At 40.8% G+C, this 26,568-nt stretch overlaps 2 protein-coding genes across 2 annotated transcripts in view; both read left to right on the top strand.

Annotated features, from left to right (window-relative positions):
- The window catches only part of LOC118336954 (synaptotagmin-14-like), a 42,436-nt gene extending 23,985 nt beyond the window's left edge, over nt 1-18,451 (top strand). Inside the window, 5 exon segments of the mRNA XM_035673725.1 lie at nt 10,009-10,280; nt 10,365-10,814; nt 11,748-11,937; nt 12,562-12,618; nt 15,399-18,451. Of these exon segments, the coding sequence (XP_035529618.1) occupies nt 10,009-10,280; nt 10,365-10,814; nt 11,748-11,937; nt 12,562-12,618; nt 15,399-15,712 (1,283 nt within the window). The 3' untranslated portion in view covers nt 15,713-18,451.
- A 3,567-nt stretch (nt 18,452-22,018) lies between these two features.
- The window catches only part of sertad4 (SERTA domain containing 4), a 19,113-nt gene continuing 14,563 nt past the window's right edge, over nt 22,019-26,568 (top strand). The window contains exon 1 of the mRNA XM_035674021.1: nt 22,019-22,554. The gene's annotated coding sequence lies outside the window, so the exon portion shown is untranslated. The remainder of the gene's footprint in view (nt 22,555-26,568) is intronic.

Here is a 26,568-nt window from a genome sequence, read left to right on the forward strand (position 1 = left end):
AGTATTTAAGCCATGTGATGACCTTAAAGCTAATTTTCCCATGGCAGGTAACAGTTAACATGTCCATACAATAACGTGTTATTGTTTAGTAGAAGGATGGTCTACATGCAGTTTTAGGGGCTTTTGCACTTGAATAAGAACAGAATTTTGGTGGAAAACACTTATTTTTAAGTCTTATCTGAGTCAAAACGAAATGTAAAAAGTCCAATAAATCTCTAAAAGCAGCTCTAAAACATTAACAAATTGCCTTCCATCTTTAAAATTCCAAATCAGTCCAACCTTTACAGAACAGGTAATGTTTAACACTCAGTAATTATGTAAAATGAGTGTATTAAATGTACTTTTGCATAACCACACAAAGATTTTCTAATCCCTGACTATACTGATGTTGTTGCACATGCACATCTGTTTTTTTCCAACATAAACCTCTGCAACAGCTGCCCAATTCACACACTCTTGAGATACTCACTGTGTCCAACCGCTGTTATTATTTACAAAGCACAAGACAGCAGCAGCATTGTGTGTGTAAGGGCCCGCGTCACAAACCACCAGGGGGCATTGTGTATTCAATAATGCACCCAGAATATTACCATAGACGCAAAACAGGGGTGCATTGTCACTAACTGGCCTCCAGTGAAATATTGTTGACAGGGCTCAGGGAAGTGCTGCGGGTTCCAGTGAGCAGTCTGTGCACTCTGCTGAGGAGGAGGAAGATGAGGAAGAGGCCGCCGCCGACCAGAAGAGCCCAGTCCTCGTCTTTAATTAAGTATCTGAAACATCAATTTAAATGTAAATATCGGTGGTGCAGCACCACTCATGCGTAAATTAGAGGGTTGGCCCAGCCACATTTCTCTCCCTCTTCCAAGTCCCTCGCTCACTTACGCTGACATCTGCTCACAGCTGCTCGGCCTGGGGCTGTCCCCTGTGCACGCGCACACACACACACACACACACACACGCTACTGCTATTTACAAATTTCTTTACACGCACACTTACTTATACTCTTCCTAACCTTAAGTTGGGATGACTGTCTGCTGCTTGTTGTCCTCTCCAATGGTTGTATTCCATCTTTTTATCATGCAGAATGGCTTCAACAGTGACCACTTCTTAATCACACCATTCAAAGCCCACTATAACATGTACAGTGGGTTTGTGATTAATAAGCTCTGGAAAGTATTCAGCTCCACTGAGGCCGCTGCTTACAGGGCTTTTTAAGTATTCCATATAGCAAAATGTCAGTAGTTATGTTTCCTTTAAAACTGTGTGCATGTTTTAAAGCTGCATTAACCAATATTTCTTTTACAAACAGGCAAAATGACTCTGTAATGTGAAGTGGTTTGCTAATGATAAGCAGGGCCGTAGACAGGACTTGTTAAAACTCCCACCCTGCAAAAAAAGTTTTAAAAAAAACAAGAAATAAGTATCTAAACTTTTTTGACTATTCATATTTCACTCCCAGGATTAATTGGGCAAGTTACTGAAAATCAATAACTACTTACAGTTACTTCTCTCAAAAGTAAGTGAATTACTTTACCAATTACTGCATATAAAAGTAATTAGTTACTAGGAAAAGGGACTTTTGCATTACTTTTAAATGTCTGCTTCGCTATTATTGCACATATAGATGTATTATTTTAGTGTTGCTGTGGGAAAAGACAAATTTATCTAGTTATTAATACTCCCAATCACCAGAGGGATTAAAGAGGGACAGGAGGATTTAGCAATCTCCATGGCTTGCAAACAAGGCCAATATGCAAGTAAAAAAAACATGCAGTTCCTCTAACGTCCACTTGAGGCTGGCTCCAGCAGTGAGTCACACTTTACATCAGAAATAAAAATGTTTACAGCCTGGTACAAAAAACACTTTTGGTCTCCATAGCTAATTTCCCCGCTCATTAAAACTGTACGGGATGTGGATTTTTTTTACTCACCTGCTTAAATTATATTAAGGCTAAGTTATGCATAAGTAAGGGAATGGCCACTTTGAGTGACAGATGTCTGCCGTCATAGGCAGCTGTTTTCAGTAAGCAGACTTCATTCAGCCCGCCTTAGCTCCACCCATGCTCCACCACTTTGCCCATTTTTGGACTAGGAGGTCTGGTCAGGACTGCCAAGATGGAGATGGCCAGAGCCGACCACTCTGTGCTTCTCCATGGCTCTTCAGAAACCTATGGGGGACAACACGGAGACTATATCCACCATCTATGGAATTTAGTGGAAAAACCCACATGATGTACACTGGCCGTGCAAAAAAAAAAAGTCACCACCTGGATTTAACTAAACTATTCGGTAAGAGCCTTCCATTAGATAAATACTGCAGTGATAAATATGTTTCAGCTGGCAATAAGTTATTTAACCCTAGCTGATGCAGTGAATAGCTTCTCATTCCTTAAACAACTATGTCGGAAGACATATCCTGTGGTCGTGGAAAGGATGTTAATCAGTTTCAGAAGGGTCAAATTATTGGCCTGCATCAAGCAAAGAAAACAACTAAGGAGATTGCTGAAACTACTAAAATCGGGTTAAGAACTGTCCAACACATTATTAAAACCTGGAAAGATAGTGGTGAACCATCCTCTTCGAGGAAGAAATGTGGTCGGAGAAAACTCTTGAATGATTATTTAAGTGATCGGAGATCACTCAAATGTTTGGTGAAATTATATCGTAAGAAATCAACAGAAGAACTCACAGCTATGTTTAACAGTGAAAGTAAGAGCATTTCCACACGCACAATGCGACGGGAACTCAAGGGATTGGGACTAAACAGCTGTGTAGCCATAAGAAAACCACTGATCAATGAGGCTAATCGGAAAAAAAGGCTTAAATTTGCTTTGGAGCATAAAGATTGGACTTCAAGATCATGTGGTATGATGAATCCAGATTTACCCTGTTCCAGAGTGATGGGCGCATCAGGGTAAGAAGAGAGGCGAATGAAGTGATGCACCCATCATGCCTAGTGCCTACCGTACAAGCCTGAACTAAATTAAATGAGGAAAATGAGTGAATAAAAATAGTGATGGGAACTGTAAAGCTAAAACTGGATGTTGTGATTGTAACCGCTGCTTGCAAGAGCTACTGATATATTTGTATCAAGATTTGTTTTTATATAAGATACATGTGATCCTTTTAAATAAGTAGAGGTGATCAGATTGTAACGTTGTAGTTTCGTTTGGGCACATAAAAAGACACATCTCTGGCATGCTTGTGTTTGACATCCTCAGTCAGAAATCAGCTGTGTTCATGTCTGACAGTGTTGTTCAAAGACAAAAACAATTTCATCTTTGCCAGGGTCCTCAATTGGTGAATCACGTCTGAACCAGCTTTGTGTTATATAAGACAGTGGGTTCCAAGGCTGAGTGTCTCGCACAGTCTATTTAAAGCAGTGTTTGAACATGTAGCTGAGGGATAAATAGTGCATGACATGCTTCTGACTCCATTAGTAAAGAAGCAACGTACTGCACAAGGTTGTCGTTACGCAAGTGCTGCGAAAGCTGTATTTCTCCTCACAACCACTAGATGGTCCCTGTCACCCTCAGTCTGGGTTCAGATATGGTGTCAGATGGAGAAACAAGGGCGGTTCAGTGACATTATATTTAAAGATTTTGGTTGCATGCACAGAAAAAAGATGATTTGGCTTTTGTAATATTAACAAGTTTTCTGTTAAAGGAGATCATCTGATCAAAACCAGAACACACAGCCTTATTTCATTTCTGTCTCACAGCCTCAGTGATTCTTTGAGACTTAGAGGATATCAATGATTCTTGTCTGACAAGTGGCTCTCTGACAAGAGTGAGAACATACAATATTTAACACATTACTGATTAGCTGTTGACAACTTACAAGGCACATTTTTCAGAGCAAAATTTAAATGATTCTCCACTAGTTCTGTGTATGTCGCCTGCAAATTATTCATAATATTCTGTTCAGTTTATCTGACTTAACAGTCAGTGTTTTTGCTGGTAGTATCATATAGATCTACAGTGATGAAACTGCATGTTTCTTTCAGATATTATGCTTATAAAGGTGCCATATGTAGCGGTTTTACCTCAATCAATAATCCTCAAACAAAATAAATACATTTTAAACACCTGCTTAATTAAATGAGAGCATGATTTAGAACAGTGGTTCCCAACTCTTTAAAACAATAAATTGTCTACTCGCGATTATTTTTCCAATTACTTGAGTTAAGTGTCAAATATATTAAGTTTATTATCGTATGTTTATGGCATCCTCACATTTAAGTTTGAATATTTAAATTTGTTGATTGACTAATCGATTAATCAATGAATGATTTCAACTATACTTGCTGCCCCACGTCATCGGCTGCATATGTTGCACAGTTGAGACCAGATTAATCAAAGACTGTTGTTGTTTTATTAGAATAGAATAGTCCAAAAGAAATAAAACTAGTAAGTAATTTACCTCAAGAACAAAAGCAAAGAGTAGAGGAAAGACAAAAAAAATGAAACATAGGTTTGTGTAGCATAATTTCCTTACATTCCTTCTCTGTTAATCATCTTCTGGGGAGGTTGGGAACAGCTGGTTTCACCACGTGTCATGGGCTCTTCATTCTATCAGACACAAAACGCTACTAGGAATCAGGAGGTCATTTACTGTTCAAACAATAAATTAAGCATAGTGTCTTTTGAGGAAATATGTGGAGAAATGACTAGACAGCAATGTTTGTATGTATTTGAAAGAAGAGGTTCACACTGGATTCAAGACATTGTTGTTTTCTGGACAAAGTCATCCCTGTCTTGTTTTTCTGTTGCGGTAAGATTATGTAGTGACTGTTCCTTGTGAGAAAGCGGGGCAGGGATTTGAGTCATGTGTGCCTGGCAGCAATAATTTGAAATTTACTAGGTTTATTTATATGACAACGTTTTAGCTATGAAAGGCCTTGTGTTTGTTTTTATATGATTCAAATACCCTTAAAGGTTTTAAGGATTATATAGAAAAGTCAAGGTTGAAAGCAGATTATTTCTTTTTGTTAAATAAAAGGCCGCCAAGAAAACATATCCATATTTCTCTAAACTTTTAGGGATCATCGGTTTACTTGTAATCCACAACCAATAAATCTAGTGTGTAGCCAGGAGTGCAGAAGTGCAGTGAGACCTCTGTCCATCCATGGCTGCACTTTGGTTCAAAGTACTAGATGTTCATTATTTTCCTCCCTGTGGTAATAAGGCTTTGATGACTGTGGTTTTCTCTCCCACCGAGTCATCATGGATCCCAGCAAGCCATCATGGATCAGCAATAATTTCACATCATTCCTGACATCAGGTCACTGTTTCCCTCCAAAACAGAAAAATATTAGAAATTTAGGTAGGTTTCCAGGATATAGCTGAGAGAGTACACTTGATTTCATTAATTTCAAACTGTAGTTGTAAAAGTTCTGAGGCATCTGTGTTATTTTCTGCCGACTCCCACTGCTGCTTGTGTTTGTCTGTGAGTATGAAGAGCTTTATCCTCAGGACATATGTATAATACATGAGGAGGATTGTGCAGAGGCTGCAGAATCAGGCAGAGCTGGGTGCCCCGGTGGCACCACACAGCAATCCCAAAATAGGAAGTAAGCAGCAAGAAAGAAATAATCTGAGGTTTGTCTGGACCAACTTCCTTTATCTTCTCTGAGGTTAGCTTACTGTCATGACTGCTTCATTAGGTCATTGTTGTGTGTTAACACATCACAATAAATTTGTATTTATTATTTTAGTGTCAGTGACACCATCTTTACAGGATTTAACTTTTTCATTATAATGAGTGGTTACCTTTGCATATTAAGCTACTTTACATAAGAAATGGTAGAAAAGTTCAACTTTCTCTGGAAGGATACCTCAAAGTCCAGGTACACTGTGTGCAGATCTCACTGCTCTTGGTCATGGGGAAAATGCAGATGTGACCTAAGATGGTACAGTGATACATCACAAATAAGTCTTAGAGAAATAGACATATAATAGAAAATAGAGGTAAAAAAGTTTGTGTGTATGGCAAATGAAGTCAACAAAAAAGTAACAAAAACTGCAGTTTGTCAAACAACCACTTGAGGCTGTATACTGAAGTGATCAATCTCAATAAAATGCCCAACTTTACTGGCCTTTACGGCGGGTGATTTATCATGTAACTTACCTGTTTAAACTATATTAAGGCTTAAAGTTCTGCATAATTAAGAACCGTGTTGTCGCAGGCCGGCCTTATTGCATTAGCTAGGGGCCAGTGGAGTCAGGACTGCTAAGATGGTGACAGCCAGAGCCCATGCACTGAGCCTCACAGCGGCTCTTCAGAAACCTATGAGAGTCACGGCGACTGCGTCCATTTTTAATTATACAGTCTATGTTTTTACAGCCAGGCATGAGAGTGTATCAATCTTCTGATATAACGCTCACAAAACAAAAAAAAAGTCTAATTATTCTTTGAAGGGGACACACTCGGGAACTTTTAGTGCCATTTAGGAGCACTCAGAGTGGTAGGGTAAAGTACTTGCTGAATATGTGGTCATTCACAGGAAAAGAAACTTACTTATTCTGAATTTTGAGGCTACAGCACATTACTGCTCCCAATTAGTGACAGCATTTCTTTCAAAAAGTACAGTTTTTGAGTAACAAGCTCAGCATTGTCTAGTTAGCCAAATTGCTGCTGGCTATGGCACTCAAACACCCAGCCAGTCAACAGGAAACAACAGCATTTGTTGAAACATTTACTAAAATTGGAGAAAGTCTTCACTACAGTGCAGAGCATTGTTTTTTCTAACAGTCAGATTTAGTTCCACTTGTCAAGGTTCAATACATCACTTATTAGCTCTCTTTCTTAGAAGTTAGATCAGAAGAATACCAATCTCTTGTTCATGAAGCTTGCCAGGATGTTTGCCTAGGCTCACTAAATAACCAATACCAAACATTTGCTGTGACTCGATGATAAAGCTCCTGGCCAAGACATAGTCATGCATGTTTTTATCCACAATAAAAAGGTGGTTATAGAGAGGGAAGTATGCCGTGACATAGTTAGCTTGTACAAAGACCTATGCTAAAATGGTTTTAAATGTATTAAAATGGCTAAAATGCTGCACAGAGGTGTTGGGGGATAGATAACCTGTTGTTGGTGAAATGTAGTGAGCTTTAAAGAATGATATTTGGTGTATTTTTGAGCTTTGGAGGGATCTAAGCTAATTACATCCTGACTGCAGCTCCGTACTCGACGCACAAACATGAGACTGATCGACTTTCTCATTTCACTCTCGGAGAGAAAGCAAACACATCTCCCGAGGTTGAACTATTTCTTTATTTAATCAAGCTAGCTGTTGAACAAGGGAGCTACATAGCTGATATCATTTTCAAATGTTTTCCAGCTGCTCGGAGGCACACAAAAAGCTATTCTTAGTTACTGTAAACACCTTGTAAAAAGCCATTTTCACAGCATGTATTCACAGTCATTTTCAAGTCAATAATATCTGTTGTATCTATGTTTAGATTCTCAATACTACTATAACTTCCAATTCATACTTATTACATGAATTACTCATTCATACATTGCTTTGTTTAAATCAGGGAGATACTACAACCTACATTAACTGATACTGGCTTAAAGGGGTTGGAGCCATCATTGATAGTCATGATGTTAGTTGCCTTGTGAAATCTTGACTGTCTTGTCAAGGTGTCAAGAGGTCAGCTGCATTCCCCCCTGCTTAAAGCCACTCATTTGTCACCTAAAATATTTATTAAGTTTCCCATTCAAAGATTCACAAAGCACAAACTGTTTCTCCACTTACAGAGGTACAAGAAGGCAAAACAAGGCGACTGCCAGTACAGAGGGGATGCAACTCTGTGAAGGAAGGGTGGGTTAGACGAGAGGAGGAATGGTAACCATCCCAATTAGCGGGCTGGAGAAAAGAGTAGTGCTTTTACACAGCAGCTTCCATCACATCACCCGCCCCCGGCTCAGCAGGAAAAAAGCTGCTCAAAATGGATTTGCTCCTTTTATCAAGCCCTCCATGACACTTAGTTAAGACTCCTTTGCCTCCATCCTGCCACTGTTATGTGCCACTTTGAGGTGGAGTCTCACTGACATTATTAAGAGTGAAAGTTTCAAGAACTTGGGAGAAAGCCTGAATTACGTCATCACAGTGTTGGCTTTTTCCAAAAGTTAGGAGACAGAAAAAGAAGAGGATTTTTTTCCCAAGTTATTTTCTTCTTCATCTTTTGTTTTCTTTCTTTCTTTCTTTTTTTTTTGCTAGAGACCGGGGTTTAAAGCTTCGGCAGTGTCCCTATGGGAGTATTAGCATCGGCTGCTCAATTTTTGTGAATCCAAATTGGACAAGGGAGGCAGATTTGAGAATGCAGCTGACAACACTATTCAAGGTTCTTTATAAGTGCCACAGAGAATCTCAGTATAGCCTCATTCTTTGCCTTCCAGGCGGCTGAATCATTTAGAAAGGTGAGAGGCATGAAATCTGTGGCAGATTAAGAAGTATTCAGTTCAGTCCTTTAATGGTGCATACCTGATGTTTTATTTAGATTGTGTATTCAAAAGATTCCTCTCACAGACCACATTATGCTCATTGGGATTGGTAATTTCTGTTTCTCAGAGTGAAAGTAAAAACTTTGATAAATATATCTATATCAGTAGTAAAGAATTACATGAACAATATACGTTACGACAGACAAAACCTGAATTATTCTTCAGCATTGAGGTGCAGCTACAGATTAAGTACACAGAATTACATAGGAGCAGGCAGAACTACATTTGCATGCAGAACTGTGTGAGCCTGTAGTGAAGAGTGCCTCTATACAACATGTCTCACATGTCACACCTTGTCTCTTGTTATCTGGCATTGTTGTTAACAATTGATTTGAGAGGGCAGTTCTTTGAAATACTATACCAACATATTGTGCGAAGGATGCTCTTCCCTACACCCTGCTTCCAAAGAAGGGGAGGCTGCTTTTAGCTACAGATCTGGAACAAGACTTTTTAGAAGAACTTAGACTTGCTTCAGCAAACCAAAGCCTAAATATGTGTTTGCCCTGGGTTTGACTTAAAATCTACGGTATCTTTAAATCTGCAGAATACATTTTATTTTGTCACTTTTGCTTTACTTTTTCACAGCTTTTTGTTTCAGCCTGTTTAGTGTTGTGCCAATGTGTTATGTAAAGCAATTTTAGTTACCCTGTGTATAAAATATGCAATATAAATAAAATAGTCTTTGGCTTGCCTACTAGTAATAGCTGCAGTTGAGGTGTGTACAATAATGCCAGCAGCTCTGCGATGCTGTACTTATAGGAACAGTGTGCTTTAAACAAAATGGTAATGCCAGTATGACATTCCATTGATAAAAGAGAATGAGGAAGCAGCACACCCATAACTTGATGTGCTTATTTTTATTGCTTTATATTTCTTGTACAGATTGATGTTTTTGCAAATTGCATTCTTTAGGATGAATAAGATTCCTGATCCTAAGGAAGACAATTTGCTGAAATGTGGATATTTATACATTTATACATTTAACAGTGTGCTGCTTCCCCATTCTCTTTTATCAATGGAGTTATCATTTTTTTAGAATGCCAATCTATCCAATAATTGTTGAGACATTACATTCTGAACCAAAAGGATTACCAAAGTCAGTAGGATACATCATCTAGGAGCTACGAGTGTTTGTTCAAATGTTGAGTCAATCAGTCAAGGGGATGGTGAGATATTTCACAGGATAAGTGAAAACATTGACTTGCGGTGGCTCTAGAGGAAAAGTCAAGGGATCACCAAAGTCAATAGGCTTCATTCTGTGAGACTGAATACCTGTACCACAATCTGTTCAAGGAAAATGTCACTCTAGAGTAAAGTAGTTAACCTACCTGTCCGACCCACCAATCGATCGACAAACTGGCGTGACTTATAAGTGCAAGCGCCACAGCTGACTTTCTCCCGATGGTTCAAATAAAAATCATATATCATTTTATACATAATAATATGTATATTATTCTGATTCTTGGTCTCTCTCCTGACTTCCTTCCAACCAGCCAACTGCATCCAGAGGATGAGACGAACACCGCCACTGGATGAGCTTCAGCCACCTCCTTACCAGGATGAGAATGGCTCTCCGAGGATGTCCTGTACACTGTCGGACCTGGGAGATGCCAAGTGTGATCTATCCCATAGCAGTGGCAGTCCCCACCTGTCCTTTGGCAAATGCCACAGTGAGGGCAGTGACGACCACGAGACTGAGAGTTACCTCAACAAGGGCTACGAGGAAGATGTACCCAGTGACAGTACAGCTGTCCTCAGCCCAGAGGTAAATACCGGTGAAACAAGATATGACTGGGAATGCAAATTGAGGTTTTTATTGTGCACTGAACATCTTATTGTTTTTTTTTAGGACATGTCAGCCCGTGGATCAGCAGCTCAGCTCCCTAAAGGTTATGAACCGGATCCAATTGCAAAATACGGAACTCTGGACGTGGTGTTTGACTTTGACTCAGACGAACAGCAGCTGGCGGTCACCATCATGGCAGTAACGGACCTCCCTGCTGTAAAACGCACCGGCAACATCTCCTGGCAGGTCCACCTGGTGCTGCTGCCCACCAAGAAGCAGAGGGCGAAGACAGGAATCCAGAGAGGCCCGTGCCCAATCTTCACAGAGACATTCCGCTTCAGCCATGTGGAGTCAGAGATGATCAGCAATTATGCCATCCGATTCCGCCTTTATAGTATGCGGCGGATGAAGAAGGAGAAGGTGCTTGGCGAGAAGGTGTTCTACCTCACCAAGCTCAACCTTCAGGGCAAAATGTCTGTGCCAGTCATATTAGACCCATGCTGTGCTCTCCCGGTAAGTAGGATCAAAGCAGGTGTTGACTTTCAAGCGTTCTCAGAACACCTCATTAATTGCTCCTCTATGTTGATTGATCTTTCGTGTAATTGGATAACATTTTCAGAATGAGGTTATATTTTGCAGCTTGAGAGAACATAAAGATCTTGTTTTACGAAGCAGCTACTTTTGTTTGACTTGTTGGTTTATTGTTTCTGAGGAATAAGCGTGACAATGACACTTAGTTGTGATGTTATGTGTTCCTTTTGCTATCATTTAAAATGTTACAGTAATTTAAATACAGATTACAAAGCGAAATAGCAGCCTAAGCAATTAAGGCATATCTCAAACCACAAGGGTTATTTACATATTCTACAAGAAATTTGTCATATATTAGGTACATTTGTTATCTTGTTAGTGCTTTGGCAAAAGAGCAACATATGGTGTTGAAAAGCCTTTCCAAAAGCCAAAAAACTAGAGCAAGAGTGTGCGACACAGTGTTTTTCTGCCCCAGTTTAAACTGCAGTCATTAGCAAGCCCAGCTAACTAGCTTACTATCTACAGTAGTTACTGTTACTTCCAAAGCCAAGGAGCACATCATTAGCTCACTGGATTAGCTTGTGGGCACAACTAGCACGCCCACTGTAGTATTTCTCCACTGTGTGCAGTATTTTCCATACCGCTGCCCTCCGTAACTGGGATTAGTGTTTAGGTTAGGTTAAATTGAGGTCAAGCATTGCTCAAACTAGGGTTAGGGATAGGGTAACCCTAACCGAGGCTGGGCGAAGACTATGTAGTGTCATCAAAATAATCATGCATTTCTACAATGGGTTTTGCAAATACTATTAATGTCAGAATGGGTAAAACAAAGTAATAAACATAAATCTTCTTGACATTGCAATAGATATTTTTAAATTTTTGTTATCAGTGAACAATTTTCTCGCCAATTTTCAGGGTGGTGAATCCCAGGTCAGCCTCTCAGATATGACATGCAGTGAAAGCGCCTCATCATTCCAGTCAGTCAGTCAGGCTTCCACACCAGAGATCCTCGTGGGCTTGGTGTACAACGCCACTACAGGACGTCTCTCTGTGGAGATCATCAAAGGCATCCATTTCAAAAACCTGGCTGCCAACAAGCCACCCAGTAAGTACTCTAAAACGTTCTATTTCAGACATTTTCCAATAGAGCAGTGAAGAGTGTAAACCGGTTTTAGATGGGGAAAGGACAAGTTGAGCTTGTGCATAGGGATTTATGTTATGTAGGCATCAAACTAATTTGTAGTTTTTCTGTCTGACAGATTATAAGCCATACAGACCACCAACTTGTTTTTTGCTTTGAAGCTTGAACCATTCTTGGAAAAGTATATGAAACTAGAAAGACATTTGCCAAGCTATTTGCTTTTATTTATATTATTATTTAAGTACACCTGAGGCAGAGAGAAACTATGCACAGCTTGTAACTTCTCCAAAAAAAGAGATAGCCCAGCCTATCTCAGCTACACTACCTGCTTTTTAGTTTTCCTACGGTCTGATCCTTGGTTTCCCTCATTTTCCGGTTAGTCTCCTCAGCCAGTTTCCGGGATCCGAGCAGCAAGTTCAAACAAAAAGTGCCTCTTGTTGAACTTTGTGCAATGTCGTTGGCCTTCTGACCCTGTTTCTCTTTCCTCGCATCTTCTGTTATATCTGCACCTGAAACTCTCTCACCCTACTACCTTTTTGACATCTTGGTCCATTGTTTTTCTTACTGCTGTCCAACCCTTGTTGTCAGATGGACTGTTCTGTTGTCTAAAACACTTGATAGGTGGACAGGTTTATATAATCAGAGGTGAGTCTCTGTCCCTGCCGCGGTGAGGTGCTATCGGTGTTGAAACCCTTTCATACTATCTTCATGGATGCACCCAATCAGACGAAGCATTTTCCATTGGTTAGCATTTATAATTGACATATTTTATGTTTCTAACTATTTTATTTATTATCTGGTCTCCATGATACATATCTGCAAAACATTGTTGTATGAGGAAACAGAAGAATGTTTGGGAAACAAGCATATTCACTTTATTGCCGAGCGTTAGACGAGAAGACCAGTACCACTTTCATATCGGTACAGCTTAGCATAAAGACTGGAAACGCCAAGCCTGGCAGCTTTGGAGTTGTTTGTAAGCAGGTATTGTTAGCTACAGACAGAGCCAGGCCAGCTGTTTACCCCTGTTTCCAGTCTAAGCTAAGCTAAGCTAACTTTGTCTTGGCTGTTACTTCATATTTAGCAAACAGATGTGAGAGTTCTATCAATCTTCTCATCTCACTGTTGGCAAAAAAGCAAATATACTTGTCTCCCAAAAATAACATTTCAATGCATCAAAATTACTTGCAAAAAATGGGTGATAGGAATTCTAGCAATTACACATTTGCATTTTCACTTTAGTATTCTGACATTTATCCATGAAGATAGCTGCTTGTTGTAAACCTTTTTTCAAACGTGTATGTCTTGTTATGGATGCAGCCCTGTGAGCGTTCTCCACTACCTGTGTGTTGTGTTTGTGCCTGTGATGCCTGGAAGTCTTTCATGTTCACACTCAGAAGTAACTCAATCCGGTTTGCTTGGTGGCTGATGGCCAGCTCGAAGGAAATGCTGTGCGTCATTGACTGCTGGCTTCATCCAAACAGTACACTTTGGCATGCTTTGAGTGTAATTTTACATTTTTCAGTTCTGCTACAGTACATGAGACAAAAACAGGACTTGTGTGATAGAGACGAGCATAAATATTAATCTAAAAGACACACTGTAACTGTCCTCCCATTAATTGCTGTGTTCTTTGTATTTATGAATGTCTGTAACTAATGACTAGCTGCCACATTTGGATATTGTTTGTGCTTTCCTGAACAGCATATCCCACATACTGTATCGTCTTCAAATTACATTTAGAAAATAGTCACATCTGGTAACACTGAAAAAAATCTTTGTGCAAAATGCTTATGAAGGCCTTGATTGACTTTATGCATCTCACAAAGTGGAGAGAGCGCGGTGAAAGATGCAGAGCAATTTCAAAGCTCCTTTTCTATCACTTCAAAACAGTACCGAGCCGACAAGTCAAGTTAATCATCAGTCGCAGCCCCTCTCATTCAGCAACAATACCAAAGAGCCATGCATCACCGCTACTGACCACTTAAGACATCCACAGCTCTACAGAGCCCATTCAGCAGCAGTCAAAAAAGAAATCAAGGCTATTTTTTTCAATGTGCTTTTATGTCAAAGAGAGCAACTGAATGTGTGATTCGAGGCGGTGAGCTAGGCGTTGGAAGGCAGCTGGCACTCGACAGCATGAAAGCCTCGGCAATTCATTCCTTATACTCCCTCTTAGACAGGAACATAATACACAGCATTATTATGGAGTATGGTTGTAGACGAGGGGCGAAACACTCTCAAAGACCCATTGTGATTGCCAGTCTTGCTTCGTTTACTTTCAGCTGGATTTGTGGCTTCAGTTTATATCGTGATTTCTGCGTGGAGATGAGGAGTGAATAAGGAAAGCGTGAATGCTGAATCACTTGATAATGGCAGTGTTTTTCCTTTTCCTTTTTCCTCTTTGGGGTTAAATGAATGAGATTTGTTGGGAATGGTTTTTTTTGGAATATGCACTGATTTGCAATAAAAGAAAAAGGGAATCAGCTGGTAGAAAGAAAAAAGCTGTGAAATGTCACACAGACCAAGATTATCAGTAACATCACTGCTCTGTACTAGATCTAAATTCCTTAATGCTGCTGTTAAACATGTCCAAAGGTAGTCTTCTCTTTTTGATTGTACAGATCTTGAGCTGGATTTCATTTTTCTTGCTGCATCTCACTAAACCACCACTGTGATGACACATTAGAACTGTGCAGCACTTAGTGTATGTTTTTGAACATTCTCATTTGTTTGCAGCAGTCACGCATCTCCTGCTGAATATGTGACTCAAGTTTTGGACAGGGCACATTTTGGGACACTGCTCTGGGCTCTAAAAGTCTGCGCACGTGTCACGTCATGACACTGACGTTATGGCAAAGTCAGAGAACATAACAGTAGCTCCTGGAGGGCTTTCCTGATGAGGAACATTCATTTTAGCATCTGTTTTGGAAGAGGCTCCTCATCCTCTACGCACAGGCAGGCATATTACTAACTTTTTCCAGTCCATTTTTATCTTCAACATTATCCACTACTTCAGGTTAGACATGCAGTCGTTGCATAGCAACAAGACTGAAGTAACGCTCCTTGCACCCTTTGAGTTCTCGCTCTCTGTTATCGGGAACACTCACAGCTGCTCTTTGTGTTTGATCAGGAGAAAACCACATCCTATGTGGTCATGATCTTATACATCGACTGCAGCGACATTATTACAAGAACAAAATTTGCTTTGTGGGGAAAATGTGTCATACTTTGCTGCAGAGGAAACAGCTGCTGCAGGTAGTAATGCTTTAATTCAAAGATAATACACTGGAGAAACATAAGGATTTTGCACAAATGATCCACTATTCAAGTCAGGTGCCAGAGTTTTTTAACCATGCATTAAAAATACTTCTAAAGGTTAACATCATTTCCCCTCTAATTGTCTACATCTGTTTCTTGCTCAGATACGTACGTTAAGCTGACCTTACTGAACTCCATGGGCCACGAGATGTCCAAGTGTAAGACATCCATCTGTCGAGGTCAGCCCAACCCCACCTACAAAGAGACGTTTGTCTTCCAGGTAGCTCTTTTCCAGTTGTCGGACGTCACGCTCATCCTCTCCGTCTACAACAAGCGCAGCATGAAGCGCAAAGAGATGATTGGCTGGATTTCACTCGGCCTCAACAGCTCTGGAGAGGAGGAGCTCACCCACTGGACTCAGATGAAAGAGTCTAAAGGACAGCAGGTTTGCCACTGGCACAGTTTGCTGGAATCCTAACAGCAAGAGAGCAGTAAGTAAAGAAAGTGCGTGAGGATGACTGGGCAGAGCAGTTGTCCTCCCAGACGGGCGAGAAATGGATAAATTCAGCTGGGATAGAGGAATGTGACAGACGTTCAGGGACCAGGGTCAGTGGTGATGACGAAAAAAAGGAACAGAATGTGTTTCTGCACTCAGAGTTCAACTGGACATAGCATAAGCATTTTCATGGCACTGTAAAATCACCCACAGCCACTGATTAGACACAGATGGCTAGTATTGTGATGTCATTTATTTCATGGATTGCCTTGTAATGTTAACCTTTAAGTTTCTGTAGATGGCGCTCACTGTTTTTGTTAAACTGGTTGAGCTGGGACCAGTTCCAAGAAGCAGGTTCTGGATAACATTAAGTAATTTCTTGTCTGATAACTTTGTGTACCCACACCTCCAGCTCAAACAACTGACATCTTATCAATCTTATCAGACAGATTTACAACGCTTGTGCAAGGCCCCCAGAAACACGACCCCTCCTCTTTTGTGTATAAGAAGCGTATGTCAACCAAGAAATAGTATTTTATTTTGGAGCCAGGACAGGACATGCATGGCCACTTCACATCAGTAGAAGTTACTTATTTTTTTACTTTGTAATGGACATTGAAATCACATTTTCCGTGGGTCGGTCTCTCACTAGGAGCAGTTGGTCCCTCGTGAACCCAAACCTAAAGTTAGAACAGTTTCAGTTGTCACATGAGGGATTTCTGTTTGTGTTCTTGCTCTTTGTTTTCCTCACAGGTTTGAAGTGGGCGGGGCTCAGTTGGAAAAGGTGATGTCATGTATCACTGTGACCCAGTCAGAGTTCAGCAACATTTGAATCAAAATCTGGTGACAGTTGTGGGCTTGTTTGCTTATGTTACCTCAAACAAACCACACCCACACAGTCCTGTTGAAGCCCAGCCATCAAGAAGAGCAGCAGACTTTGAAGCCAAGTTGACATAATGGCCATACCGTGTAATTACAGCAATGGCATCCGTCATGTGAAATTTCTAGATCCCTATTCAAGTTAACAGAGGGCTAAACCGGGAGTCAATCAGCTCAGCCGGCGGAAGTCTCTGGTACACTTGCTTTATAGGGTTAGGGTTAGCGCCGTCATTAAGAAAATTGTACACTTCTTAGGACAGCTTGACTTCAAATGCATGCCTGCTGTAGGGAGATGTCCCCTCAATAATGCCGACTTGCTCTGGTGTTTCCCCGGATTTGTGTGTACATTCATCCGGGTAATTCTTCTACATAACAGGAAGTGGCTTTTTTGGCTTTATGTGCCACTGTGCAGTTTTCATAGGAAAGAACAGAGTGCCACCCCCAACACTGTATCCAGTTCTCATTATACATCCATGGTTGAAGCAGATTAACAGTGTTTTTGAGTAACTTTAACTGTTGCTTTGTCATTTATCAATGGATATTTAATATTATAAAGAAATACTGAAAGTTTGTTTTCAAGGCCTTTAAGCAATTTCCATAGTCAGAGAAACCGTGTTTTGCCATCTTGTCCCTGGCTAGCTAGCTGTTACAGCAGTAAACAGTGCCATGCTCTGAAAACAATAACCCCAATCAGTGTACTTTTCTACTTAGCTCTTGAGTTTGAATTTCTCCATATGTCAGTTGTTTAAGCCAGAGGTATGGCTACATGAAGCTATCATGCTACCTAAATTGTTGTTTTTGGAATAGAAACATAAAATGCACCATTTCTTTCATCTGGGACATTATTGAAATAAGTTTTATAAATAGAATAAGGGTACAATTTAGGTTAACTCACCATGTTGTAAATGTTGCTTCTGCCTAAGCTACTGCAAATTAATTTGCAATTATCGTTACAGTCCAACATGTGCAGGACTCTCTGGGGATGGAAGCATGTTGAAAGATATGTTGGAAGAACAGGAAGCAGTTTCCAGAGAACTTATTGGGGAATTACTTTGGAGACTTGAGCTGAATTACTACACTTTAATTAATCTTTCTCAGTCGACACTGCCGAGGCAAAACCATTGTGTGAACCTCAACATAGTTCAACAAAACAGCCACTAAATCATTTCAGACCTTTTTGTCAGGCAAATAAGATTTATGACATCACCGACAGTGGAAGTGCAAACTGAGATATGTTATATATAGAAAGGTGTAGTTGTGACCGTGGTGGTTGTGTAGTAAAAGTTTCCATCAACAAAAGTCACACAGAATATCAAAGGCATATTCAAAGAAATTCAAGGCTTTCAACTTTTTTATAGGCATCTCTTGAATAATATTATCTTGGTAACACATCACAGCAGTAAAGCTAACAGGTGAGAAGACTATGTACCTGTTACTCTCTTTTACCTGCTCTGGTGCTAATAAGTGCTGTGGCTGCACACAGAATCCCTTGCCTTATGGTTAAGTCAGTTCATACACTTTTTTAAAGTGGACCCAGTACAAAACCTGACACAAACACGCCCTCAGAGCACACAGACCTGCATCCATAAATACAGAAAGCACACACAGTACTGCTCAGCCTCACTGAAGGGAATTCAAACTGTTTTCATAGGAGCCAGTGTGCATTGACAAAGTGTCTACAGGCGAATGGGTTGTATTTTTAGCCATGGCCACTTTCTCACTTCATTTCATTTACAGACAACAGAAAATACATATACTCTTTACTGTGCCTGTGGTTGTGGTGAAAGCTAGCTTTGTGCACTGTTTACCAAGTGGATGTGTGTGTGTTGACTGGAAAGGTACAGTAAAGGGGGGCGTGGGGGGAGGGGGGGCTGTGATATAGGTAGCTGTTGCATTTTCTTGTTGGGTGTAACAATTTCTGAATTTAATTACTGTTATTTAGAACAAAGTAACCCACTTCTTGATTGTCTGCCATATACTTTATATACAGTAAATGTTTTCTTATCTATTTTTGTATCAATAATGGGGAAGAAATTGTGTCAAGACAGTTAAATGGTGAATCAAATGTTAACCCAATCTGTGAGAAATACTACTCTGGATTGCTACTATTATTTATTCCGTTACACAGTTATGTCTTACAGCTCTGGTCCTCTTTACATTGCCTTCTCCAAAACCAGAAAGAGATGTGACGGAGACCTGCAGAGCTCATCTCAAAACAATCTGTCAAGACTTTTCAGCTTTGATGCTGTTTAACAGTGTGAAACAGAAGCACAGCCTTTACAGCACAACAGTGAAACACACCATGTAAAAGATAGCTCGGCAGCATCTCACGTGTACAAGGAGAGAGACAACATATAATTAGTTGTCCGCTTAAAGTAAAAATCCACTCTTGTAATATATATTTTTTTATCAACCTGGATTATTGGATTGGACTTCAGTAAATGGATTATCATGTCTCGCCGTTCGACTATACCTGCAGAAAAAGGGGAGTGATCTTGTTGAATCAACAGAAGATGTGCAGGAATATAAATAGCTTTTAAATGTGATGTTTTATCGGTGGGTGTCTGATGGCAGCCGTGCTCCATTGGCTTTTGTGCATCTTGGAAATCTACCTGGATGACGAATGGTGAACGTTGGTGACAAAAAAAGCTCTTTGACTCTTCACAGTGGTAGAAAGAATTAATAATAGCCAATAGGATTTTAATCTTGCAAGCAACTCATGTGATGTGCAGTTTAGTCACAGCTTAATTTGAATGCCATTGAATTTATATCGTTAAAATGTTTTATTTTTATTTTTCAAAAATGTATTTGGTTTAAATTTCCCCCTTTAACATTTATTGGAAATAATTTCAAGTTGTGCTACTTTGGAACTTGATTTTAAATGTGTTTTTAGGGTTCGCAAATTCAGATATTGAAGAAAAACTGCATTCAGGTTGCTCAAATTTTCAGATCTAAAATTTTAAGTTAAGTCAAAAATCGGGTGGGTAAAATTAGATTGGGAAATTCTGACACTAAAATTCAAGAAACTTTAAACTTTAACATCTGGGCCACGAAGGCTCGATCAGACCTCAACTCCTCACAACTGGCAACCCTGGACAATTGAATTTTCTATTTGACTCTGTGAACTGAACAAAGTTTTCACATTCAAACCGTATAAACAGATATATGGTTTTCAAGTTAAATACTATATTTCAATGCTATTTAAATGATGTTTAAATTTTAACATTAAGTATTCAGTAGTGGTTCGAGTTAAGGTTGGTTTTTAATTAAAAAAAACAAAAAATTACCATGGCCTTTTTTTGCTTCCGTACAAACAACACAAAAACCAGGTAGAACAATCTTCTAACTCTTGTCTTGCTAATCTTTCACAAGATGTGTTCCACTAGTAAGATTTTACTAAAACTAAAACAATGTTTATGCTTTGCAGTATTGTTTCTGTTGCTTTCACTTTCTTGACACATTTTGAACAATCTTCTGGTTTTTAATGCTGGTTTTAACTGGTGATTTATTTATTTTCTTTCTTTTAGTTTAGAAACTACCTATGCCACAAACGGCATTGGTGCCTTACTGTATTTCACTCAGCAACCTTGTGTCACAGTGTCTTAATGTACTTGTAAATGTACTTTTCTTCTGTACTTCAGGCTGAGTTTGATTTGTAAAATGTCTTACAAATTGATTTATGATAGAGAGAATTTATATGTGATGATATTATTGTTTAAAAAAGAGCAAAAAGAAAAACATGCTTGTGTTGGAGCACTTTTTTCTATCACATCTCATCACACCTTTGTGTGTGTGTTAACATACTGACTTTTACCTTAATGCAGCTACACTAGTGTTGATATGAGCAGACTACTGTGTACTCTGCACACATTGTGAGGGTTTGAGCTTTTGGTCAGTTTTGAGTTAGATATGCAGCTCAGCCATAATACAGTTATTGGAGTCCTCAGAATTTAGCTCACCACGCATTGCCACAAAACAACCAACAGGTGGAGCAAATATTACATTTAACTGCTTATTTTGGCAGTGTTTGGCAAATTTGAACCTCATAATTACAATTTTCAAAACTATGTGAGTTTACATGAATTCATATGAGTGCTACAAAGTCAGCGTTTGAAAGCAGATTGCCTGCAGCCTTTATGGGGAGGGCTTGACCTGCAGCAGTGGTGGCTGCTTTTGCCCCGCAGGTAGTGAGCTACTGAAAAGAATGAAATCACATATTTTTGAAAGAGGATGGTTTTGTCAAATTGTGGGGTTACCAGGGATATAATGGCAAAGGCATTAGTTCACTTCTTGGTTACAGAAATGGAGAACACAAAAGGATGAATGCCCTCAGGTGTGTATTCATTATTCTTCATTATTTGAATTCAGATTTGATCTGGGTAGTTTTATTTAAAGGGGACACTTGTGAGCATTGTTCCCTGATCGTTTTGTGAGCTACTTTTTATCACACATACAGATTCTAACTTTAAAGCCATGGGTTTTTGTTCCACGCAGAGACTTTGCTGTGATGTAGGTCTGATTAAAATTGTGTGATCTTGGCACAAACCTGGATTTTTTTCTTTGGTTCGTTTAAACCATTGCAAAGAGGAAAAAAAAGGTAAAGAGAGAGAAAAACGAGATCAGAGATATAAGGTTTTTACAATTAAGTGTGTTCTGCAGCACATTCCACAGCTGAACACAGAACAAAGCGCTCAGGGGGAGAAATGCTGGAAAATAAGATTCAGTGGCTGCTGCTGAATCAAAGGGGAAATGCATGACAGATGAGAGGGGCTTGCTCCCTCCCCTCGCTTTGTCGGTCACATCCCTGCAGAGCAGATCTCCAACACACAGCCCGACTAAGAAAGTGTTAGATTGCCTTCAAGTAGTGTCGGAAATATGACAATTACGTATTCATAACACAGGTCCAAACAAAATGGTATTAATGTGATATTCAGGAGACACTAAGGTAAATAAAAAGATTGACAGCCAAGTCAAATTGGTGATTTAGGGCTATGTCGATGGCTTGATGGCTGATAAGCAGGTGTAGTAGTTTGAACTACTATTAAAAAAATTATTAGTCAATGAATCAGTCGATTGATATGTTTGGACTGATGGACCCAACTATTAATCATTTAGTCGATTAACCAAGGAAATATTTGACAAATTCAGTGACATTTTAAAATAATGTAATAATTTGGGATTGTTGGTCGGACAGAACGAGCGACGCTGAAGAGGATGAAGATGTCACTATGCTCTGGAAATAGTGATGAACGATGTTTTCCGACGATGGCACAATCATAGAAATAATATTTAATGGCAGCCCTGAACAAAATCAATCCGAGCATCAGTTCAACAGCTGCTACAAGCCACCGACCATTCGCTTACAACAACAACAACAAGAGAGTGGCGAAAACTCCGAGCAGTCCGTGAACTCCTCGGCAGTAGTTGACTGGAGGGGATGGAGCTGCTGCTGCTGCGACGCTGCTGTTGTTTTCTCCGCCGCACATTCATGTGAACTGTCAACCGAGCCGTAACGACGTGAGCTGCTCGGGACCCTGTGCACGGGAAACCACCCTGAATGGACTACCACACAGCCACCAGAGCCCGAGCCCACCTTGTTTACTCCTCCGAGGGAAAAGAACAACAACAGCTGACCACATTTGCCAGGGAGCGAAGCGCGCGGGCATGCTTCGCGCGGGTACAGCGATAGAAACGCGCGCGCTTAATGATTAGTATTTAGACACGTTGCTAATTAACCAGTAATTACATAAGTGCTGTTTAAACCGCCAGTGCGCTTCGCGTGTCTGCTAGTGGGCTAAAATTAGAGCACCGCGCCGCCAGCCGGGGGACACGGTAGTATTTATTCAGTAGGACTTTTTTCGTTTTTCATCAACGCACCTTGGATTGCAGTCGTTATCACAAAGCAAGTGTGGAGCCGAGGACGAGGTCAAAACAATTCGAGACAGGTAAGCTAACCCCTTCTGTAGCTCAGCGTGTGGGGGTGTGGAGCTGTGTGAGCGGCAGGTTCACTGCTTTAACTGTGGAAAAGTAAAGGTATGTGGTGTGCCGCGCTCTCACACAGGTTGTATAGGACTTCAGATGTCTGTCTGTCTGTCTGCCTGTCTTTGTCTCTGGAATGTGAACCAAATAATGAACCCTTGCAGCACTCGGACTCTAAATTCTGGCAAGTGCACATACATTGTTGCCGCCCATACTTCATATGCCACTGAATGAGAGGTGAACAGCAACTTGTTATTACTTAAGCTTGCTGTTTTTTTTTTAAAATAAATTGCATAGGAAATAATTTTCTAAGTAGTTCTGTTTAATTACAAATGTCAGTCAAGCAAAGTGAACAGTGACAATAACAATGTGGCAAGTATAAAAGGTTTTAAATGGGACATTTAGTCATTTTCTTTGAGTTAATTCTGGTGATTAATCGAATTGTTTTTGTCAAGGCAAAGTGCTTCACTTACTGAACGCTCACTGAACTGAGTACATTACTGGATAAAGCTGTAGTAGAATGATTAGATCGGATACTGCAGGATTAATGGGAATCAGGGCAGTCAATAGCTCACTAGTATGACATGACAGAGACCCTGGTCTAACACATTATGCAGGCTGACATAACCAGCCACCCTCCTGGCATCCATCCAGCCTCACTTCATTATTTTGTGGGGACTGCTCTTGGCTGCAAATCCTGAAGTGGCGGTTGCCTGTATTACTGCCGCCTTCTGAAAGGAAAGGGGGTTTTAGACGATTGAGCTGAATTCTGAGCTTCTGTTGTAATTCTCCCCTTGATGTCATTCCTGTGCTGTCTTAGACTTAGTGTCACAAGCGTGGACTCGCTCGGAGCGGACCGGCAACACCCCGTTAGACCCAGGGAGGATTAAAAGAAATGAAAACATCGCAAGTTGTTCGGAGTGGAGGCAATAAATATACACCAGGTCCCCTCTGTCTCTTTTCTTTGTCCACCGAGAAAGACTTGGAGCAGCTCCGCTCTCTGCCAGCAACATCCGGAGTCACTTGCCAGAAATTCCACCTTTGCTATTTGTTTCCCTTGGAGGGAAAAGTGTGTTATGTGGAATATAGTGAGGCACGCAACAGGGAGGAACATCCAGCTCAGATTAAACTAACAGACCAGAGAAGCGGGGCTGTAACAAGAGGAAGCGCTCTGGCTTTGTAGAATGGTGGACTGGTTCCTGGCATCTAGCTCGGGCAAGTCCGATGCCAGATTCCTTCTCTTTGCCGCCTGCCAAAGCCCTCCACCCCGCCGTCTTTATCAGAAGCCCTCGCTGCGATTCCCCTCTTCCAGTTCTGTCGCGGCGCTATCAATCATATCTGGCTCTCAGCAGACTCCTCTGCTCATTAAGAATGTGAACCTGTAGGTAGCCTGCAGCCCCCCTAGCCATTCATCTCTCTCAGCGGGGCGCAGACACTCACATCTGGAGCAGCATTTCAAAACATGGCTCTTAGCAGGAGAGAATGCGAAGGAGGCGCGATACATTTTTAAAGGCTGGCTTTCAGCAAACCTGGTGCCAAACAGCAGTTAAAGTGTGCTTTCATACACAAACCTGTGATGGTTCATTTTATTTGTAATTTTGAATTGGCCGAAAAGGCAGCAAAAGCAGGTGTAGTAGATAATATACATGACAGCGCAAAGGAAAGTTGAGATAGCCGCTGAAAGACAGAAACACTAACGGCACGTCATTGCCGATGATAGTTGGCGAGAAATAGAGTGGCTTCACATCTCCTTCCCTTTGTCCCTCTCTTTCTCCGCTCTGTTTTGTGCGAACGGTCTCAGCCAAGACAAGTTGAGCCGCTTTAGTGTGTGTTTTTGTGTGTGTGTGTGTGTGTGTGTGTGCGTGGACCGTAGGGTGTAGCCCCAGACTTCTTTTTTCCCCTCAGGCACCGCTTCCACATCATGAATACGCCTTTGTGCTCCAGAAAGACACACAACTGAGGTGGACAACTTGAGAGGAAAGCAGAGCACACATTTGTTTCTACACAAGTGCAGAGGAAGGTGTGACATGACATTTATTTATAGCTAAGGCCTCATGACTTCACCTTCACAGAAAAAAAAACTGAGATCATACACCTAAAAATCCTGCATCTACCCCCCCCCCCAAAAAAAAAAAAAAATTTCTCAAAGATTCCTTTCAGTACTTTGGACCTGCATAGGGACATTGATTTATTTAGAAGAGCAACATATACAAACACAAAATGCCTCACATTCCAGAAAGTAAAAATAGTAGGTCTCTTATCATAAGTGGTGACCTGTGTGCTGGATTTCAGACCGTTTTCACCAGCTTTGAAAATGACCTTCATAGCTGAAAAATCCCCTTTTCTCCTCCGTTGAGGAGTGTAACTTTGACATCATACTCTAACGTGACAAACAAGCTTTTTTTGATAAGCACATACCGATGGCCCTGCCTGCCTTTAATGTGCTGCATCCACCTCTGGGAGCGTGGCAGTGACGTACCCACAGACCCCTGGCCTGTTAACCCTTACAGCCACAGCAGGCCGTCCCCACATAGTCTATAATGCAGCGCCTGTGCAGCTGCCATGTCACAACACATGTGTCACCACTCAGCAAGAAGAGCGGGGGGCGAAACCCCCCGGGGGCCCTGAACCCAGCTAAGTCACGCCACCGCGGCCAAGACGGCCCTCTACCAACTGCAAGCTGCTCTGATGACTACTGACAGCCTGCAAGCTGGCACTAAGACAATCTTAGATGCAACCAACGTCAACAAAAAAAGAGAATACCAAAATAACAGCGTGAGTGAAAGGGCAGAGGAGCTATTTTTGTCCAACATCATATACACATCATATACATTTGTGAAAGCTTATTTGTGTACTTATTAGTGTGTAGTTCACAGACAGATTGTTCTGTATTGTATTGAGTAAGTGTCACCAGCATAATGCCATAAGCTTTAGTACAAACACCAACAAAGACCGTTTTGGTGAGTTTTGAATGTGTATAAGTTATAATTATCTGAGTGAGCGGTTTTGTCTGGTGGGCCGCAGTGTGTGACATCTAGAGACAATGAATGTTGTATATGTATAACCTTTAACATTCCCTAGTAGTAAATAATAAGTAACTACCTATGTGTTTGGTGTGTGACTTATAAATGGCCTGGCTCCAGTTGGGACTGGCTCATCCACCTCCTGTCGTAGCATCGTCTCATCGACTTTAATTCAATACATTTGGAGTGTGGCTTCGTTAAGAATACCTTGGATTGTGGCACAAAGCGTTGCTACTGTACACTACAACCTTACTGTTCCTGGCAGTCTGTCTAACATAAATACATGTATGAGCAGCGGCAGAGCTGAATAATGAGAAGAACCCAAGATATCACCCAGCATGGCTCTTTATTAAGCCTGAAACATGTTTTGCAAATACGCACGGCCATCATGTGCAAAGCTTTGCATGCCGCCAACACAAGTGAACGTATCATTAACGTGCACAAGCCAGCCCCAGACCTGCAGCTTTGTTGTGATGTGCCTTTCTTCTCACACTGGAGAGGCCATGGGAGCTGTGTAACAGGAATCTAAATGAGGATTTACAAGTCTTATTTAAGGCACACAAAACGACAACTGTACACAAACTCCTGTAGGATCTATTGTCACACATAAATACAGTAGGTAAAGGGGGAGACCTGCTCGTAGCCGTTGATCCTGTTGTTGATATTTCAGAGGTTGTCAGTGCAGCCAGGTTTTCTGCCAATGCCTAAAAAAGCGTACATTTATTTTTGTTTATGCATCTATTGATTTTTTGTTTGAACGTGTGTCTGCAAAGGATCTTCAGGCTTTTCTGTCCGATTTTTCCCAGCGTGGCTTAGTGTTTCTGAGCGGCTGCGGTCCACTCTACTAGCAGGGGGCTAATTGCTCGCTATGTGAGTGTCCCAATTTTGATTCATGGCGTACATTTCCTTGTTGCTGCTGCTCTGAAGGAGGATTTGATGTCATGACACCTATTATCT

The sequence above is a fragment of the Morone saxatilis genome, unplaced genomic scaffold, assembly GCF_004916995.1.
Source record: "Morone saxatilis isolate NCDOM2014 unplaced genomic scaffold, NCSU_SB_2.0 Contig3, whole genome shotgun sequence".
In the NCBI taxonomy this organism is placed as follows: Eukaryota; Metazoa; Chordata; class Actinopteri; family Moronidae; genus Morone; species Morone saxatilis.